Below are 21,803 nucleotides of genomic sequence, written 5' to 3' on the forward strand. Positions count from 1 at the left end.
AAGAACAATATCCATTACATCAAAAAAATACAAACATCTCATCTTTCAATTCAGTAAAAGTGCACGGATATCTAAACACCAGCTCAAGAACACTTGTCAACAGCACCCAATCAAATGGGAATGCTGGAGGTGTAGTTTTCATTTGAAAGCAGCTTGCAGTTTTTAATGATGGCTCAAACATGTAAAATGCCATTTGAAATTATTGTGGTGTCTGTTTGGTGAAGGACAGGTAATCATCAATGTCTATATTAAAACTACAGTGACTGAAATTTGTCCCAGATGATGTTTTGTGCCTCTCTCTATCACATTGTCTTTCCTAATACTCAGTTTCAGAAATAATGGTCCATCACAACTGGTACCTTTTGAAGACTGACAGCTTTGACTGCTTTACTCAAGGCTCATTATAAATCACAAGTGCTGGAAGAAAAAAATAGTAGGGGAGCAATACAGAGAGAACAAGATGTTTCTTTGTCATTGTTACTATGTTGTCTCAAGGACAGTCCAGAATACTTTGTTGTTTCACTCTATTGTGTCATTGATCAATATTCAGTAATACTGATGGACTGCAATGCAACTAATGACCTCAAGCAAATGAGTGAATTCACTACATGCCTGGCACAAAAATGTATTATCTTAAAAAAAACACTGATAAAATCTATATGTTAAGCTTCATCAACCGGAATTTTGAACATGCTGAGAAATATCTGAATACTTTTTGAAAAAGCAGAGGTTCAAGTAGAAACCTTACTAATGTGGCTTAATTTTGAAAAAAATGCAGAGCAGCCATAGCTTTCTCGGAAGTTTGGTAAAAATTAGTTACAGTTTGGAATCCAAACCTACTTATTTAGATGCCTAAGTAAGGATATATCACACAAAGTTCCTATGTTTGTGGTTTTTTATTATTTGTTTGCCAGGTTGCCATTTTCAAAGCCATCCAATTGTTTGATACCATATATTGTTTCAAATGGATAAAATGTCTCTCTCTGCCAGCATAATGACAAACCTCCACAAGCTATCTAAAATACTCAAGGAATATACCTGCTGTCTTAATGGGGGGAAAAAAGGAACTTAAAACACGGCATTTTCATTAGAATTTGTTTATCAAATTCAAAATTTTCTGATGGGCAGAATAACTGGGTTTTTTTCTCAGAAACCCAGCTGAGCTCCAAGAAATCTCTGCCAACCAAATAGGTGCTACACCTTGGCAGCCAGAGTTTGGAGAACATCCGGTAGGTTTTCATGATGGATCTCAGAACTGGTGGATCCCAGGGTGCCCGTAAAGGTAGGAAATGAACAGTTAGTCCATTTAATATGCAATTCACTTTCACTCCTTAATAAAGACAAAGCTGAATTTTAAAATCTTTGCCCGTTCAGAGAGCTCTGTTTGATTTGGGATTTGTTAGTTTTCTAAGGAATGAGTAAAGAAGACAAATAGGATATAACCGAAAGTGTCACCTGCCCCACTGAAAAGCTAAGAATATTGTTTTTCTGCCTTCCTGGAAGGCTTAAGCCAGTCTGGTTCAGAAACGTGACGCTTAGATTCATAGAAGGAAGACTGAAGACAGAATCATAGAATCGTTTGGGTTGGAAAAGACCTTTAAGATCACCAAGTCCGCCACTGAACATGTCTCTAAGTGCCACATTTACAGGTCTTCTAAATACATTCAGGGGTGGTTACTCAACCATTTCTTTGGGCAGCCTGTTCCAATACTTGACCATCCTTTTAGTGAAGAATTTTTTTCTAATATCCAATCTAAATCTAATGGCATTCAGCCATTTTCTAACCCAACAAATATTACACCTGTCCAAGCCAGGAGCAGGCAGTTTCTCCAGGAGAATACTGTGGGAGATGGTGTCAAAGGCTTTACTAAGGTCCAAGTAGACACCATCCGCAGCCTTTGCCTCGCCCATTAAGCAGGTAAACTTGTCATAGAAGGAGATCAGGTTCATCAAGCAGGACCTGCCTTTCATAACCCCACGCTGGCTGGGCCTGATCCCCCAGTTGCTCTGCACGTGCCACCTGATGGTGCTCAGGATGACCTGCTCCGTAACCTTCCCTGGCACTGAGGTCTGACTGACAAGCCTGTAGTTTCCTGGATCCTCCTTCCAGCCCTTCCTGTAGATAGGCGTCATTGCTAATAAATGATTGAAAGTGGCTCGGTGAGCACTTCTGCCAGTTCTCTCAGTACCCTTGGGGGGATCCCATTCAGCCTTATAGGTTTGTGTGGGTCTAAGCGGTGTGATCATTTCGTCTTGGATTACAGAGGCTTCATTCTGCTCCCCATCCGTGTCTTGCAGCTCAGGGGCCTGGGTACCCGGAGAACAACTGGTCTTACTATTGAGGACTGAGGCAAAGAAGGCATTAAGTACCTCAGCGTTTTCCTCAGCTTTTGCCACTGTTTCCTCCCACATCCCATAAAGGATGGAGATTCTCCTTAGCCCTCCTTTTGTTGCCAATTTTTTATAGAAACATTTTTTTATTGTCTTTTACGGCAGTAGCCAGATTAAGTTCTAGTCAGGTTTTGGCTCTTTTAATTTTCCCCATGCGTAACCTCACAGCATCTTTGAAGCCCTTCTGAGTTACCTGCCCCTTCTTCCAAAGGTCATAAACTCTCCTTTATTTCCTAAGATCCAGCCAAAGCTTTGTTCAGCCCAGCCGGTCTTCTTCCCCGTCAGCTCATCTTTTGGCACATGGGGACGGCCTGCTCCTACCCTTTTATGATTTTCTTCTTAAGAATGTCCAGTCTTCCTGGACTCCTTTGCCCTTCAGGACTGGCTCCCAAGGGACTCGGTCAATCAGTCTCCTAAACAGGCCACAGACTGCCCTCCAGAAGTCCAAGGTAGCAGTTTTGAGGAGCAATCACTCCTCTGAGAATTGCAAACTTACCGTTTTGTGGTTGCTGTGCCCAAGACAGCCTCTAAACATCACATCACCCACAAGTCCTTCTCTGTTCACAAACAACAGGTCCAGCAGGCACCTTCCCTAGCTAACTCCCTCAGCAGCTGTGTCAGGAATTATCTTGCCCACACTCCAGGAACCTCCTAGATGACTTGAAAGATCAACTCGTCCAGCCTCTGCTCAGGAAAGGGCAGACTTTGCTCCCAAGATTTGTCTAGCCTGTTCTGCAAAACCTTCCCTGGCAGAAATTTCCAGCTACTCTATCATAGTTCTTGGCCAGTTTCATCATTGGGAAATTGTTGCCCATGCTGGAGCACGTGCCACTGTGGTCCTGGGGATACTGTGAGGTCAGGTATCATTACATGCTTGGGAGACTAATAGAAAAATCAAATTTGTTTTTTTAGCTAAATGTCTTTTTAAGATGGTCATTACTCTAACCCTGCCAAAGGAATTTTAGGAGAGTGATGGTCACAGAGGAACTGGGTAAGTGGGAAGAATGCTGGACAGAAAGAGGGTAACTGCAGTTTGTCACTGGTCCTGTGACTTGCTGGACAGCTGTCACCACTACCTATCCGGTACATGAAGAAATGCACACACATTCCTAACGTTGCAAAAATAACTGACAAGGCAGCTTTAATAGAAAACCAGTATTACCAACTCTATCCAGCCAAAGCTCCCTTGGGGATGTCAAGTGGGGCTTGAAAATCAGTCTGAGGTTTGGTTGGTATTTACAATACATTTTTAATTCTTGCTGATATATCAAGCCTTTTTGCTTTGCTGACATTCCATAGTTTCAAGATTTTCTCTGTGGCTAGGAACCTACAATAGAAACAAGAACTCAGCTTTCATAAAACATCTTTATTTCAAAAGATGGTAGTAGAAGAAATATCCCTGTGAACTAAAAACTAAAAGTATTCAAACTATGAGGTTTGGACCTATGGTCAGGATATAAGCTGTTACTTCTCAAGAGGCATCATTTTCCCAGACCTGACACCGCTTATATTACATGATCTGACAAGATCACAGCCCAGGGGTTTATAGCAACAACTCTTTTAATTAATCTACTATCTACAACAAAAACATAGTGTGTATTGAAGGGCATGTGTTAATAGAAACCATGAATATTCAACAGAGCCATATGGGGAAGACAAACATAAAGAACCTTTTACTTGGCAGTTGTCTATGCTTAGCTTTAAATTAGCCACACAGGGCAAATGGGTTTAGTGCTGTGCCATGTTATTTCATCTAGCTTACTAAAAGATACACAATCAGGGCCATCAATCTACAGACCCAAATCCTACAAATATCAGGAAATTACACATTATAAACTATGCAATTTTGAAAGCCAATACTCTTTATCTGGTTCTAATTCTCAGTGTTTCATATTTTTGCAATAATCACAGCATTTAATTACTCATAGGACAATTCTACAGAGAACTGAACATTGCTCTAGAAGAAAAACTTGGGAAGGATAAAGTTAATTTCCAAAGCTAGTATAAACAAATTGCATGCTACAGGTTATCTCCCTGGGTCCAGAATGGGAAACTAAGGTTTCAGATTCAAGAATTATCCCTGAAATACACAATTTAATCAAATAAAGAACTTCCTGGTAATGGTATTAGACTTTTACATCTCCTAACAAACCATCACATATCCAAAGAGAAATGATTTTTAGTTTAAGAGATAAACGAGCTCATGAACCAACTGATTTCATCAATAGAAGACTCTTTCCTGCTGTGGGCTAATAAATCACCCCAGACAGATGTGCCAGCAATTTAGAGTATGAACCGGCAGAGGGTAACCTGAATATCATAGAGCTATGGGGTTTTCATTGTCTTGTAGCAAAGACAAGCACGTATGAATATTACCAAGTGACTACACCTAATTCTACCCTTGGTGTTAGAAATGTATTTGCATTGAAGCCACTGGGAAATTTTACAAATTATTTCTTCCATTTTTATTCCTACTATGGAGATAAATATTTGTCTTTTCAGTCAGACATCTCACATATACTGGTATAAAAAAAAACCTTAAGTAACTCAGTTGAGTAATACTAGCATGAAACTGCAAAAGGAAAATTGGAAAGTATGTACTTTATTAACATTGTCATATGCTAACATTCACATAACCCATTTTAGGAGTATAGCAAATGGGATTGGATTGGATATCATACCAGCAGTTTCCACCAAAATTTCTGGATTTTTAAATACCATGTCCTCATTGGCTTTTTTATTTCCTTAGCCATATGGAAAACAGTCAGGCACAATTAACCATTTGTCAGAAAACAAACTATTAATTAACACCATTCTGTGCGAATGGGCAGAAAATCATGTTCCCTGCTTGCCAAAAAGCTTCCATTTCTGCCTCATGTTTGTGCTCAGAACTAAACATAGCTACAGATACGCTGCTTGACATAACTGACCAAGGCAAAAAAGAACAACTACTGCAGAGGTCTTTCAGAACCAGCAGCCAAAGCAGACAGTGAGATTTTCTAAGGATAGATGCAGGGCTTCACCTCTGCATCTCCTAAAATTCTTTACAGACAGATCTTTGATTAAACTGGGCAGAAATAGACTAAATCCCAATTAAGACATTCATATTTGTGGCACGGCTTGAAAGAGAAAAGAAAGTGGGAGGTGGCATGGGGAGCAAGTTACAGTGTTTTCTAAGCTTCACCTTAAAAATACAGGACCTAACTTCAATTATAGTTATATCCATTCGATTCTACTGATGTCAATGGATTTACTCCTAAATTACGCCAGATGGGAATCAGCTAGCTATTACCACATTTTCATGCATATAACCAGCATCCTTTTAAAAGCACCATTTATTCAAAAGTACATCCTCAGAGAGCATGCATCCTCAGGTAACCCAGCTAAAATCAGAGTAAGGGGCATCCAGTGACAAGGAATGCCAGGGGAGAACTGCAGAGTGATAGAAGTGGAAGGGAAAGAGGAGATCTGGAACAAACTTTATTTGCTGCTGAATCCTGGGAACTAAACTGATAACCTCCGGGGCTGGCACAAGACAGTATGGTAGTTATTTGCTTCCCTAACAGAAAAGCTGTCTGTGATCTGTTACCACTGAGTGGTATTCTTATATTTTATTCTTTAGCAGAGCAGCCTACAACACTGTTCCTTCCAAAACTTTGAACCCCTTTGCAGGTCCACGCTAGGCTACAGGTGCGTAACTATTATCAGTTAGTGGTTGGCTCCTCGTGACTGTTTTTCAGAATTGTTCACTCACTTGGATGCGATCCTGTAACCACAACCCATTCCTTCTGCTCATGCTTGCAAATATCCAAGCAGCTGTTTCAAGTTATTTGAAGGGGCTAGAGACTGAAGTTTTACTTGATGAGCCCAGGCTAATAGAAACTGATGATGTACATGACCTTTGATGAACGCAAACAGCCTCTCTGTCCAATCTGAAGCAAAGAAAACAGAAAACCTAAAATTTCTCTTTGAGATCTCCTTGCAGCTGTGAAGAATTAATCTTATAGGGTTATGAAAGGTTCAGAGAAGGCTGTTCTTATTCTTGTCAGAAAGGGATATTTCAACACCTTCCAGCCCACTCAACAATTTGTACACCTGTCTGTACCCAATGGTCTCTGCAGCTCCTTGCTGGGCTGCACCTTCCCACTGTCACCCTCCCACAGGCTCCTGTAGCTCGGCTTTACCTCCTAATCTCTTCCAGTGCTGTCCCACTTTTCCCTTCTCCCAGGCTCTATTTGTCTTTCTGTACTCATCCATTTGGCTTGTGTCCCACAGGAACAAAAACCACAACAGAGGCACGTCTGATGTGTGGCTCCATGTTCCCTCCTTCCTGTACTTTGCCTACTCAGATAGTTTGAAACAGGGTCTGCTCCTATTAGTACTGTTTATTCTGCAATCTCACACCATGGCATTCCAGGTTTGGCTAGTTCCTAGTCCCTCTCATACCAACATAATTATTAAGTTACTAACCATAACAATTACCACCAGAGTCAGTGCTGCTCTTTTCCTCATTTCAAACTCTTTCAACAACAAAGCAGGAACCCAACAGTAAGTCAGCTTGTCCTCAATAACCAGCTTTCCCCAAAAAATCGCAAAAGCAAGGGGCCTCAAGACAAAAATGGCACATAAAAGCTTCACACACTGCCCCATGGAGCTGTGCAATCCCTCTCCACGCTGCTCCTGTTCGCAATATCTCCAGCTTCTTCCATCTCTTCCAGCTGCCTTTGCCTTATTAACATCTGCCTGCAGTTTTGGGCAAAGCAGATTTAAACCTCTCTTTTGAAATTTTAGGTGGGAGAACATTAATGTATTCTTTAACCCTATGATTCAGGGATCCGAAGAACACAGCAATAATAAGCATTTTTTAAGTGGAATGAACATATGTGTGCGTTTAAACCTGAAGTGTTCATGTACCCCCCTACCCCCGCTCAGAAAGGGCCCTGCAGAAAGCCTCATGGGATGAGACAAGGCCAGAGACAACACCATAAAACACTTCTTTTCACAATAATGTACAAGTTTCTCATTCCATAAACAAAAAGGTAAGCTTCTATTTCCATAGCAGGCTTCTCCTCAAAGTGAACTTTTCAGAGCCATTGCCATAAATATCACTGACATTTCCAGTTCCATACATAAAAAAGCAGCTATATCCTTACTACACATCAGCAGCCTACTCTGGCCGATGTTTGCAACTATTTTCAGCACAAGATCAACAAATGAATGTTTGCACAGCAGCATCTGCTCAGCAAAAATGTATGAATAAAAAAACCCACCCCAACAATAACATGATCTGTTCACACAGTTCCAGGAATCTTCACTGCAGCTAAGAGTCGTTAGCACCTAGTGATTAAAACCCAGGTGCTTCCTTCCAGTAGAGCTACTGTTAGCATAGAAGCACCTGAAATTCAGGGAATGCAAATAACATCTGAGAAGATCTGTGGTAAGTCCATTTGTCTTCAACAGCAATGTCACTACATCGGAAGCAGCAGGTCCAAACCCCCCACAAAGTCCCCTTCTGATGTACACCCAAAGAAACAGCCACTCCAGCTCCAGAGCCCCTTTTTGTACCCTGACCATGGAACAGATGCACTGTATAAGCTAGCACGTCCTTCCAGAGGAGAGGGTGGAAATCCCTGTACTTAAAAAAAAAAATGTTCCAGGGTATCCAGCTAGATGTCTGAGATGGTCCTCAACAGTCTTGCAGTTGGAGCTGGTAGGAATGAATATGCTTTTGCTGAAGTTGTTGGCGTTGCTAAAGAGACAGCTGACTCTTCCTAACAGCATGCCATCTAAGTGCTACCATTTTTTAGCAACTTCTCCTGAGTTTTCTAATTCCTATCTCCAATAAGCTTTTGTCGCTTGTTATACCTGTGACTCTACTGTCGCTCTCTGACTTTTTTAAAAAAAGACAAAGCTGTTAGAAGAGAAGAAGAGAAAAATACTTAACGTCACTATGAGACCAGAAAAAAATGTGACTCCATGGGACACTTCAGCAAGCGGACTGCAGAGTTTTCCATGGATCCTACTGTGTGTTTATTACTAAGGATGGTGTACCACATCTCTGTTGAAATTGCATTATTCCTGTGTGCTGGACAAGTACTGGAAAAAATTCTGATGTCATTCCAGTAGATTCTGCCATGAGGTCAGGTGTGCTCCAACAGTACCTAATTTCCCTACACCTACAGTATATCTGGCAGGGTAAGTCCCCAATGCCTCATGTGAGCATGAGGCCAGTTCACTTCTTTCATGTCCGTCCTCTCCAAGTCTTGGTAATTCTGCATGCATGGGGCAGTTTCTCATACATCTACAGAACTTTGCTCTCCAAGAAGATCCTGTTTTGGATTCTTCTACCTATTGACCACCCTTTGCACCCTGTCCCTTTCAGGCTGTTTTTCCTATCTTGCATCCAAAGTCTAACGTGAACACCAAAGATTGCACCTCTATGTACTCTGGGGTTTTCCATTTGATTTCACTGGATTTTCTGTTTGAAGCAGTAACGGTCCTTTAGCCTTATTGATCAGTTTTCACTGCACAAAGAGGAGGACATAAAACTGTGTGATTTCTGCAGGTCACACATTATTCTGTCTCTCCCTGCAGCTGGTTGTTTACAGCTTACATTAAAACTGGAAATATTGCTTTCTTATGTGGTCATTGTGCACCTTATCCTTCCTTTCCTAATCCTTTAAGTGAGGGGAAAAAGACAGGAGAAGATTGTCATGCATGCTGGGATATTTGTCCATCTCTCCATGGGGATGATTAGCAAAATTCTGTCTCTTCCTAGACAATTTACAATTGTAAAATGAGATCAAAATCTGGCCCTTCGAGGGAGGTGTTACTTTTGGAAGTGATCAGAAACAGATGTTCTCAAAACCAGTGATGTTGGTCTGTTTGTGGTAATTCAACAATTGGTCTTAGGAATTTCACTTGTGAGGACAGGAAAGTCCTACCAGCTCCAACTGCAAGAACTTTCAACTTTGCTGAAGTATTGCTAATTAAGATATCTACTAATAAAAAAATAAATATATAACAATGCTCCCAAATTCCTTGCAATGCCATGATAATCATTAAATGGTAATCTCTGACAAAGTTAAATCTAATGTTACTCGGTGGCTGTTCCCCAAAGTAGACGCCCTTTTGGTAGTAAAATTATCTTACTGTTTAAACATTCAGGCTTTCCTCTCTATTTCACAGTTCATAAAGCGCTTTTATGGTGTTGAGATTTATATTTTTTTTCTGAACAGACAGAAGATGGTTTGTTTTTCTGCTTTGATTAAATCCTACATCCCATAAGCAGTGAACCTGTGATACTGCTCTCCTGTTTTTAATTGTCTCCTTCTATTGAGATGCCAGCACTGTATGTCTTTCCTGCAGCCCAAGTGCAATTTTGCTACGTGTCTGGCATTAGCACCGTCAGGTCTGAGGTTAATGTGTACACCATACCACTCATTAGCTGTGCATTACTATCAGAGCCAAAAATCAACATGATTGATCCAACAATATGTTTGGGCTTGGGACCGAGACTCAAATGAGGTCTCACCAAAAGCAAAGGTCAGCGACTTGGCACAAATTTTGCTGTGCACAGAGAAAGCTTTTCTTCCAAACTATTCATCAGGGAAGGTACAAATGACAACTAATATGGGCCTCATTAAAAAGGAGAAGAGGAAACCCCTTGGAGAGGGCAAGGAGGCTCCCTTGCTATCAATTCCGCCCCCCCCCCCCAAGTCCTTTCCTAAAGCTTTTATTTATGTTACAGTAAAGACAATGTGGAGCTTAAAGGTAGCTGTGGGGCTTGGGGTTTAGGAGACTTGTTAGACTAATTATTGTGATGCACACTATCAATTACTGTCCAGTTGAGCAGAGAGGATAACTGTGCAAGCAGAAATAAATCTTCAGATAGAAGGGATCTGGGGGAAGGGAATAAAAGGACATATTTTTTTAAGCAGCACTATTACTTCTTTTAGTTAAAACTCCAGTGCCAAAACATTTCCCATCTTAAAATAACTAAAATAAAACAGACACTAGTTTAATAACGGAAGAGAGAAGAATGATTACAAGAAACCTTTTCAGTTGTAGATGTGTTTCAACTACAGCTCTTACGAGGATTTCACTTATAACCCAAGCACTTCTGCGCCACAGTCGGACCCTGAAATCAGTACTTCAAAATATGCTATTTTACATATCATGTTCTTTCTTCCTCAGTAACCTAGGGTGTTGAAAATGCTATTGATACAACAATTAGGCTGTACGAGAAATACTTCCCTGCAGTCTCTAGAGTTGCTGTGTTGCAATATAATTGTCTAATAGCACATTTTTGTAAGGGCTGTCATGGTATTATGGGTATAATTTTATTTTTACAGGATACGATAATAAGGTAAAAGGCTGGCATTAATAGCCTTAGGAACCTATTACATAAACAGAGGTTGAAGATGAAAATTGGACTGGAATTTGTAGAGTCTGCATTAAGTAAATGTCTCGCCATACTGAAAATTTTAACTCATACAATGTTTCCCTCTCCACAGTTTTTTCTAAACTCTCCTATTCTTCTAAAGGTCAATCCCTCTTTCCAACAGAGGACATAGCTTCTTCTCAAGGTACCTATAGAAAATCTGTTTACTTCTCTCTGTTAACAGTTGTATGGCAAAATGGGATACAAGGCATATATTGCTTCTGCTTGTACCAGCACTGACACTCTGCCCTTCTGCAACCCGCTCCCCAACCCCCCCCCCAAATATTAACCAGCTCATGTGTCCTAAAAGCACTCATGGGTACAGACAACATACCTCTGATTGCAGGCTGAGTGGGTGAGCAGGATGGGGCAAAAAGATAGGGAAAAAAACCCAAATGTTTTTCATTAAATTAGGGCACTCTTACTAGGAATGGCTCCACTTTTGCCAGGAGTTTTCTCCGTGGGGATCAGCTGAGGTTCCTGTGGGGAGAAGGGCTGCAGGGCAGAGAGAAGAGGGTTTTTTTATGACCTATTCTGTTGCTTTCTAATCTATTATTCGTGCCATTAATCAAAAAGCTGGAATGGGAATATTGTTGTGTAGCAAAAAAAAAAAAAAAAAGATGACTGGGGTGAGAAGAATTCATACTGGGCAGAGTCTGAAGGTCAACACACCCCTAATGGGCCCCTCCATTCCCCTGAAGGTGATTTTTAACTTCAGGAGACAAAACCTGCAAATGAGAACAAGGTAACTTCGAACACAGAAAATGCAGCTCAACAGGAACTTAATGTTTGTAAAACCTGGGATTTTCTATGGTAGACAATCCCTTTCAAACTTCCTACATGCAGCCAGTAAGCAGAAAAATGCAGACAAAAGAACAAACAGACAGAGTGCAAGGGCATAGCTCTTGCAAAACACTGTCTTTCTCAGTGCCCATCATGTTGCAGCAATGTGTACTGGGTAGATTAGCCCTAGGGATCTAAGAATAAATCTGCTTGTCCCGTACAGCTGAAGTGGTATCTAGGGGCTGGAAAGCAAGCTGGGTGTCCACAGCACTGCTGGGTCAGTGCGGCTGATGGAGCCAGAGCTTTCCTATTGCTCAGTCTGCATTTGCCTTGCTCTTTGTTGCTAGCTGAATTTGCCCCAAAACATTGTCTTAATAGCAGCCTCCCCACCCTGGCTAACCACTCCACAGCATCTCCAAATGCCTGGCATGAGCTCCACACCTTCCTCAGCCAATGTGCTTCTGGTCTCCAAGCCTGCAGGCCACACAGCTGGGCAAGAACAGGTGCTCCCCCTTCCCACCCCGCCACTGCTGATACCCTACCTGCACGCCAGCAGAAGGAGGCAGAAACACATAGAGACTGAAGAAAACCAGTTGTTTTGGTGCTTAAGTGCTTAAAATAATTGGGAAGGGCACCCTCTGCCCGCCACTGACAGCAGGGCTAGGTATGAGTTCAGTAGAGGTCTCTGCTTCCTTATGCAACGTGTTTTACAAAGGAGAGGCTCATGTGGCATTTAAATCGCATTTGAAAACCAAAAAGCATCACTGTCTTTCTTGCAATATTTACTGAGAGGCTGAGGTGAAAGGAGGTCTTTCACCTGCTTCTGAAGGAAGGGGATCAAAGCCTTCCTTCACATCACACCTGTATCCTTCCTCTTCTTTTTCCAACTGAATTTGATGGCAAATATGTTCAAACACAGACTTTGAAAGCTGCAAAGCCCCAAAAGGTGAGCTGACCTGGCATGTGCGCCAGGGGAGGCAGACCCTTTTGGACAGATGCAACTGCAGCTGCCAAGGTGAAAGATGGAGAGGCACAATATTCTGAAAATTTAGCAAGATCTAGGAAGAAAATTCCTCAGCTACGAAAATCTAGAAAGTTTGCGTCCAGCAAAATCCAGCCCAACCCAGCAGCCATTCAGGTTTGGGTTACATAGAAGAAAGAGTTAAGCAACCATACCGTGGCAGCAGCACTGTGCAAAGCGGCTGGTGCTCAGGACCATGCCAGGATGTGTTCCCACAACCACCACCCCGCCACATTGGAGGAACTGACAGAAAGAGCTCCCGTACACTGGGGAGGCAGTGAACCCCCCCTGTTTCCTTTCGGCATCCTCTCCTCCTTCCCAACTACATACATCATTTCCCCTCTCAAATCCTGCCTTGGGTTTGTCAGTAATACATCTGCTGAGGTCCCTCTTGCAGCAGAGCCACAGCCCACCACGTGGATCCCACCTGTGGTCCATGTCCCCCCTGCCCACAGCTGCCAGAGCAGGAGTCACGTCTCCGGGCTCACAATTCCTCCTTATGCAGGAAGGGAGAAGTTAAATAAAACTTCACGGAGAGATGACATTAAAAAGGAACTTTCCCACCATTCCCAGGGTTCGTAGGAAAAGCGATATCAATATATTGTATTTTATGGGAAAATTAAGTCAGTTGTTAGGGCGGTTAGATCAAAACTGAGACAGAGAGAGCACCAGCAGGACGTCATTACCTCTGTTAGGATCCAGCCAGAACTAATGCAGCCCTTGTGGGAAGGGCAAGGGGACATGCAGGGCCCCAGTTCACACTTCAGCTCAATTTCTACAAGAATAATTTTAACACCTGAAGGCTACTACAGAAATACAGACTTTTGAGCTCAGATCCTTCATGCATTTACTATCACATTCCTGAAATTTTTCATTATTTATTTACACGTACTCTTCTTTCCAATACCTTGTACTGAGCACTTCTGCCTGAGTTAGATTTATTATTTGCTCAGTTCTCACTGGCACGGGAAGAAATAGCACGTGTGTTACGGATAAAGGCTGGCAAAGCAGTTAAAAACAGTACGGTGAATGAAATGGCTGTTTTCAGCCAGAGTTTTCTTAATAGATCCATTTACTGAAGGCACCTAAAGCAAGAAGAGAACGATGTTACTGCTGATAAAAGTGGCCTGTGGAGGAACCTTGCTGAAGCTGGGAGAGGAAATTACTCTTCATGCTATTTCAGGTTTACGTCTTTCCTAAAAACAGGCTGATCGTTATCTCAGATAATGAAGACTGTTAATGTAATTAAGCGCTCTGTTGTGGTGTTTTACAAAGCAAACAAATAAGTTCCAGAATTAATAAGCTGCAAGGTTAAGTGACACAGGGCAAAAGCAGGACTCTTCATTTGGATGCAAGTGCTCCACAGCAAATAATTAGCTGGGATTTAAAAGTACAATTTCTAATTTAGGGGACACAGAAGATTTTCCAGTTTGAGGTATGTGTAATCTCCAAAAGGTCAGATCAATTTTAAGATTATGACCAGCTGTTATATTATCAATATGAGAAACTGAGTCCTTCTCTACTCACATAAAACAGGAGGTCAGGACCAAATTGCCTTGCTCTTCTTCTTGGGCATTATGGATGGGTAGTATTTCCAAAAATGCCTAGATAATTAGTAAAGAAAATAAAGACTGAAAGAAAAGAACCAAAAAAACCCCAACCCCAACCTGCAGAGACTAGAAATTGCAAAGGACACCACACTACAGGAATGTAATTTCCTTGCAAATGACACAGGCATTTGAGTAACAGTTCCCTTAGCAAACACCCATGTTTCTAGCAGATTATTTATCTGGTTAAACTGTACGCCGATTTGCACTGGGGGTTAAGACACTGTACAATCAAAGCTTGCTGCAGTTTCAGCCTTAACACACACAGGTGCTTTCAGGGCCAGAAGACAGACCTGGGGATTAGTATAACCTGGATTCTATTCATTAAGATGCTGCTGGTTCAGATTGTGCAGCCCGATGAGGCAGCTAGCCCAGAGTAAGAGTTACATGCTGCCTAACAAGGCAGCCCTGTTTCCCAATCCCTTCCCCCTTGCCACAGGCTCTCGCTACTCTTGCACTGGGATCTGTGTTTGTCATAAAACCTGCAACCCCTCCAAAAGTAATGAGTTTTCTACCATCACCACCATCCAATCTGGCTCGGGGTCAGACAAGCACTGCCACCACTGCAATGGAAGAGTTGAGAGAGCTAAGGGGGACGGCAGCAGCTCCAACCACGGACATGGCTGTGCCAGGGTATTTAAAATGCTGCCTAGCAGCTGCTGTGCTTCACAGTAAGGTGGTTAGAATCAGATAACCACAATGTTAAATAAAGGCAAAATGTTCTAACTACATGAAAGACATTTTAAGCTTGTTCTTACAATTTAGAAATAATAGAAAATTTTAAAACTGAAGCTTCTCTCCTGTTTTGAAAACTCATTTTTCTGTGATGACAGTAACAACACAGTTCTGTTGCTGTCTACCTGTATAGCTAACCAGTGAACATACTTCCAAAGAAAATGGTAAAACAGAAACATTTTCATTTCATACTGGGGAAAAAAAACAACCTCAAATACACTCTTATGTCTTTTGTCTAAATCTTGTTTGGACAGCTTGCACAGCTCACAATCTTGCTGTTTTCACTACCTTCTCTGAATTAGAGCAAGAGCAGGAAGATAAATATAATACTGCAATATACAGCTCGATACCGAAGAAAATCACCCTGCTGTGACATGCCTCGTACTTCAGCTCTAACACAATGATATGGTTATCTAAGTTTTGAGGAGACCGAACAGCTTGTAATATATTGACACACTTTGCATTTCAGAGATAGTGTCAGGACCTGAAAACCAACTCCAATTTAGGATGGCACTTTGGTTATTCCCCCTCCAGAATCAGGTGTTTCCCCCCACCCTGATCCCCACATCAGATTTGTGGGAGCAGCAACACACTTGCCCTGCACAGGCAGAGCAATGTGAACAGGAACCAAGTTCTGGGGTTAAGATCTAGTGAGAAAAGCTCATAAGGGCATTTTCTTCACTTTCAAATATCAACTTTATAAAAGACAACTTACTTTCAGCAACTCTTACTTCTCGAAGGAGCTTTAAGATCATTTTAAACAGCGCACTGTCTGTAAGATATTTGACATCCAGAAAGAACAGTCTCTGGCTGCAGAAGTGCTTTTTCTTTCCTCCAAGCCTACATTTACAGGAGGAGACACACAGCTTGGGATTTCATTTAATTCCCGCCCCCCCCCCCGCCCCAACTGACCCAGCTACAAGCCTGGTGCCTGGCTACAGCTTCAGCTTCCCCTGAAACCAGTCATACTTTTGCTCGTGCGGCTGACTGCTGAATTGGCAAAAGCTCCCTTTGCAAAACCACTTTTGCCAGAACACCTTTTTGTGTTTGTGTTGAAGAGGCAAAAATGTAGATAAAGCTTTTGCCAACAGTATCTTGGTCTACTACAGCAAATGTTACGGAGTGATAAAATAAACTACCATTTCCTCAGTGTTTTAACTGTCCAGCACAAGAGCAAATTTGCTCCTCATGAAGGAACTCAACGGTAGGTGGGTAAGCATGAGGAGAAAAGCAGCGATGCTTGTTTCAGCTTCTCTATAAGCCACAGGATGTGCAAAACTATATAAAAGTGGTGGAAAAGAGAGGTGGAAAAGACATTTCTACAAGAATTGAAAGTATTCCTGGAAAAACAGAGGAAATTAACACGCACATGGAAAAGCTCCTCAGTTAGGACGACATTACTAACTTTTTTTTATTCATTTGGTCACTAAAGTATCTTTACAGGGAGCATTAAAAAAAGGAAATACCTGGAAAGATTAAATCCCACACATTGCTGTTCCCTCCCACTTAGCATGCTTGTTAATCCCACAGGTCTTGCTGAAGTGAAAAGATAAATACAAGGAAGAAAAGGCGATGCGGAGAACACACACTTCATTACAAACGGGTACTTGCCATTTCCTTTAGTTACAGAAAAGTTTTAGGACGCTGGTGACTAATACGACTCCCTAATCCTTGTCTGGCCTCAGACACCCTTCCCATAAGGTCAAGATTGGGACAAGGTTAGTGCCTTAATAAAAGAGAGAATATAGCATCTCTAATGACTACTTCTGGCTGTTTTTCTCCTTACCATTCTTACCACAGAGAGCATTTTCTTTCTTAAAGTGATGCACAGCCCTTTCCTTTACCTGCAGATAGACCCTCACTGCTCATCCCCTGCAAGGCACAGCCAGGGACCTGATGGTGGACCTGTGAGATGGATGTTTCACGCCGAAGACACAAACTTATGGCTATGTTCACAGGGAAGTTCAGTGAAGGTGGAAGAATCCTGTTAGCATGCCATTCCTTAGTACCTTAGATAACCTACTATTTATTTTAATGTTACCCACCCGAGGGAGGCTCCGCTAATGAATCTATTTCTGTAGTACCATAAAGGTTGAAGTTTAGAGCTAAGTTTAGAGCAGAGACATAAAAAATGTCAAACCAGGAAACAGCTTAATGAAAGCAGAGAGTAATCACAGCAAATTACAGTGAACTTTCTATGGGATTACATTTTGCATTCCCCAAACAAGCAGAGGAATTCATCTTACTTAGTGTTGTTCCATTTTACTGAGAACTCACTGTAAGGATATGCTATGTAAGTAACATAATGGGATGCCATAAAAGCTGTCTTAAAAGCTACAGTCTAAGATGCTTTTCAAAACAGAGTTCAGATTTCTTCCCACTGCAGTCCATGGAAAACAGCAAGATACGCCACAAAATATCAAAGAGAAGAAAAATAATAGTAATATTTAGGAGGAATACAAGGCACATATTTTATTTTCTGGCTACTATAATGAGGTCTCTTTCTAAACTCCATTGTTTAGAAATCAACCAGGTAAGGTTGTAGAAAGGAAGTCCATCCCAGGAGAAGAAAGCTGGTGGTACTGGGTTTGCATGGCAAGGTTTTGGCAGTGGGAGGGCTACAGGGGTGGCTTCTGTGAGAAACTGCTAGAAGCTTCTCCTATGTCTGACAGAGCCAATGCCAGCCGGCTCCAAGACAGACCCACCACTGGCCAAGGCTGAGCCCATCAGTGATGGTGGTAGCACCTTGGGGATAACGTATTTAAGAAGGGGGGAAAAAAACTGTACAACTGCAACTGGAGAGAGAAGTGAAACTATGTGAGAAACAGCTCTGCAGACACCAAGGTCTATGAAGAAGAAGGGAAAGGCGGTGCTCCATGTGCCGGGGCAGAGTTTCCCTGGTAGCCTGTGGTGAAGCCCACGGTGAGGCAGGGTGTCCCCCTGCAACACATGGAGGTTAATGGTGGAGCAGATATCCACCTGCAGCCCATGCAGGACCCCATGCTGGAGCAGGTGGGTGCCCACAGAAGAATATGACCCAATGGGAAATCCCCACACTGGAGCAGACTCCTGGCAGGACCTGTGGACCCGTGGACCCGTGGGGATAGGTTCCCATGCTGGAGCAGGTTTGCTGGCTGGGCTTGTGACCCTGTAGGGGACCCAGCTGGAGCAGCTCATGAAGAACTGCAGTCCCTGGGAAGGACTCTCACTGGAGAAGTTTATGGAGGACTGTCTCCTGTGGGAGAGATCCCAGGCTGAAGCAGGGCAGAGTGTGAGAAGCCCTCCCCTTGAGGAGTAAGGAGTGGCAGAGACAGCACAAGGGACTGACCACAACCCCCATTCCACATCCTGCTCTGCCACTGGCAGGTAGAAGGTATAGAAAATTGGGAGTGAAGTTGTGCCTGGGAAGAAGCGAGGGGTGGGGGGAAGGTGTTTTAAGGTTTGGTTTAATTTTCTCATTACCCTACTCTTTCATTAGTAATAAATTTAATTCTTTTTTCCCCAAGTCAAGTCTGTTTTGCCTATGATAATAGTCGGTGAGTGATCTCTCCCTGTCCTTATCTTGACTCACAAGACTTTCATAATATTTTCTGTCCCTTGTCAAGGTGAGTATGGGACCGATAAAGTGGTTTTGGTGGGTGCCTGGCATCCAGCCAGGGTCAACCCAGCACACAACCCAGGTACTCCCTGCATGCTTCCAAAAGTCACTGCAGAATTTAATCTCCCCCCCACTGGCAAAATCAGGTCTTGCATGGGGAGCATCTAGCAAATACCCTGTAATCAGCACTTCACCTAACTGCTTTAAACTCCTCCTTTGAAACAGTATATATAATGTTTGCATGTATACAGTATCTACATCTTCCTCTCTGGCCTTGCAGATTATCTTTCTTTCAACCAGGCTTTACAGCCCACAGTCCGGTAACAAAATAAAAGCAATTTCACATAGTATTTTACCATATGTAGTGATGTTATCTACTTTTCAACAGGTCTCCAATACGGTAAGAAGCTGGGAATTTTTTACCTCACTCCATTACTATGGCACAGCTCTGGATGGTTAGTTTAGTGTAAAAAACATGTTGGCCTTTGGGTAGTAATGTCACTGCAAATCTCTCAAGGCTGATTCCTGATGACAGCCACTGAAAATACACTGGAACGTGCACAGAACTGCAGCCTGGCTCTATTAAAGGCAACAGAAGTTTCACCACTAATTTCAGAAGGACCTTGAACCAGTCCATACTGAGTAACATGAAATAAGATCTCAGTCCATAAGGCAAAAAAAAAGAGGAGAAAGAGGTGTGTCAACAGGCTATTGTGTATTAACTGTAAAGAGAGGAAATTCATAAACCAGAAGCACACCATGTATCCACTTGAAATGACCTGTGAATATATTACATATAAGCGCTACATGATCTGCTAACAGAGCAGTTACTCTTTCAGAGGAGAGGATTTTACAACAGAAATAGCCTCTTACATTCAGCATTTTGTAAGTTTATAGAAACAGACACAAAAGGGAATACAAGATTAAAGACCCTACAGCTATACAAATGTTATAATTTATATATATGTATTTTAGCATATATATATAGCATACATATATATATATGTTAAAATTTATTTACCAATGCTTTGCTGTTTTAACCCCCAATTATTCCTCCAATTTTTTACATTCTTTCCCGCACTAAGCCACAGAATTGTGCTGTCCTCCTCACCCTGCAAGCCTGGAGGGACAGACAGGAAGACATATCAAACCTGCCTGAAAGGTTTTGCAATCTTTGCCTCATTACAAGTGGTGTGGACTGACCACATTTTGCTAAAAATTAATGGTGTGCATTCTTAAAGGACGCTAGATAGATATACGGCACCTGTGCCTGTCTCCCCCATATTTGCATCTGCAAAATCCCACACAGAGCTAAAACATACAGTATTTGTTATAGGGCAGTCACAATCAGCTTTCCACACCTGTGCTGGGTGCTGTACCTAGTGGCCATTTTTCCACGCATCCCAGCTGGAGAGGCAGAGATGCTCTGAACAGCGACCCAGGCAGTATCTGGATAGGAGGTATTCTAGGCACAATCCTAACAGTGTTACCATAGCAAATCCATACTTAAAAGTTGGTGTAGTGCCTAAACAAATTCTGAGACTACTGATTTAAAATCAGATTGTATACTGATACCACTCCTGTGCATTCATGGGTCAGCTTTCCACAGGTCAATAGATCCCAAACTACTTTCAAACTGAACACCAGGTTTCCCTTGTGGCATAAAATATTTTGAGACTCAAACTGTGCACAACACGGGGTAAGAGCTGCAACTGCAAGCTCAGCCTTCTATAAAGCTCAGCTCAAATGCAGGGTTACAATTAAAGAACAAGCTCCCAGGCGCAGCAGGGACACCACCTCGTGCTCCAGACCATGCTCAGCTTCTGCAGCCAGGCATAGCAGAGCGAGGATCATGGACCAAGTAACTGGTTATCCCCCAGGCTGGGAGAAGGAAGGTGAAAACTCACATAAGTGAACAGGAGACATAACAGCAGGGGAGCTTGAGGCTGGCATCAGTTTTTGTGACTCATGTCCCATGCCTGAACTTGACAGATGATGAGACTTTTGATCTCCCAGGAAAGTCTTTGCTAACTTGCATACAGAAGTGAAGACTATGGGGACCTTCTAGGTTTTTTTGAGTTTTTTTTTTAAAAAAGCACAAAAATTGGCATGTTAGGAAAATAAAAGTCTTAATGGAAAGCTAAAGCAAAATTCAGAACCTCGTTTAACCTCTCCACTATCAGACAAGGCTAAATTCAGGAACAAAAAGGGAGAAAGAGAGAGCTTAGAAATGAAAATAAGAATGTTTTCTTTACCTTTTCTGCAAGCCAGCCTAGATGCCTGATCTCTCGACTTCCAGCAATCCCTGTTTTACCCAGCTGGTCTCTGACCTCTGCAATCACCCTGGGGATGAGCTCATTGACACTGGAGTGGATGGCATTGAACCAGGCCTGGGCTGTAGCTGAATCCTTACTCCTGAGCACCACGGTGTGCTTGGCATCGGGTGAATGAACTTCAATAAGTCTAGAAAAATGGGGGGGGGGAGGAAAAACACATTCACTCAGATACCATTATGCAGCTAAATTTATTACCTCGCTTAGTGTTAGCAATGAATTAACAAGAAGGATACTAACATCAAGACCTAGCACTAAAAACTTACCTTTACAACACATGACTAGAGTAGGATCATCTTAACTGAAGCCAGGTCTGTACTGGCATTATGGTAAAATTCTTGAGAAGGTGATTTGATGATGCAGATGCAGCCCCACATGTAGCATGTCAAGGAGTTTCAAATATAAAGGCAAGAAGAGCATTAACCCATTAACATTCACCAACATGGCAACCACCCAGAACTGCCCAACAGATGACTGCAGATGGAGAAGCCAGGGATAATCTGATGCCTTCTTTAGCTGGATATCATGGTACACCCAGAGCTTCTCAATCTGTTTATTTCACACATACAGAGCTAAATGAAAACCACCTTCATCCCAAATGGAGGAGTTTTCTTAGGACTGTGCTGTGGTTTCAGTGACACCAGTAAGCATCAACCAGAAGCCCACGACAATTGTCCTTCACCAGGAGTTAACAACATCCTCAGTGTTCCATTTAGATCCTGCTAACAGCGACAGCAAGAAAGTGCTAATTGCAACCATATGATTGCTTCTGGCAGGCATCTTTTACAGTTTTCCACACTCCTGTGGAGAAAGATGGTTTTTTTCCAAAAAAACATCCTTACTAGACAATCCTTCAGGCTTCCACCCCACCACTGTCGTTTGAAAAGCACAA

The 21,803-nt window shown here is 42.3% G+C and overlaps 1 protein-coding gene across 1 annotated transcript in view; it reads right to left on the reverse strand.

The window, feature by feature from the left end:
• SNTB1 (syntrophin beta 1) overlaps positions 1–21,803 on the reverse strand; it is a 116,023-nt gene that overhangs the window by 21,799 nt on the left and 72,421 nt on the right. Inside the window, 1 exon segment of the mRNA XM_040587652.1 lies at positions 20,834–21,041. Coding sequence (XP_040443586.1) covers positions 20,834–21,041 — 208 coding nt within the window.

This window comes from Falco naumanni, chromosome 3, assembly GCF_017639655.2.
Source record: "Falco naumanni isolate bFalNau1 chromosome 3, bFalNau1.pat, whole genome shotgun sequence".
NCBI lineage: Eukaryota > Metazoa > Chordata > Aves > Falconiformes > Falconidae > Falco > Falco naumanni.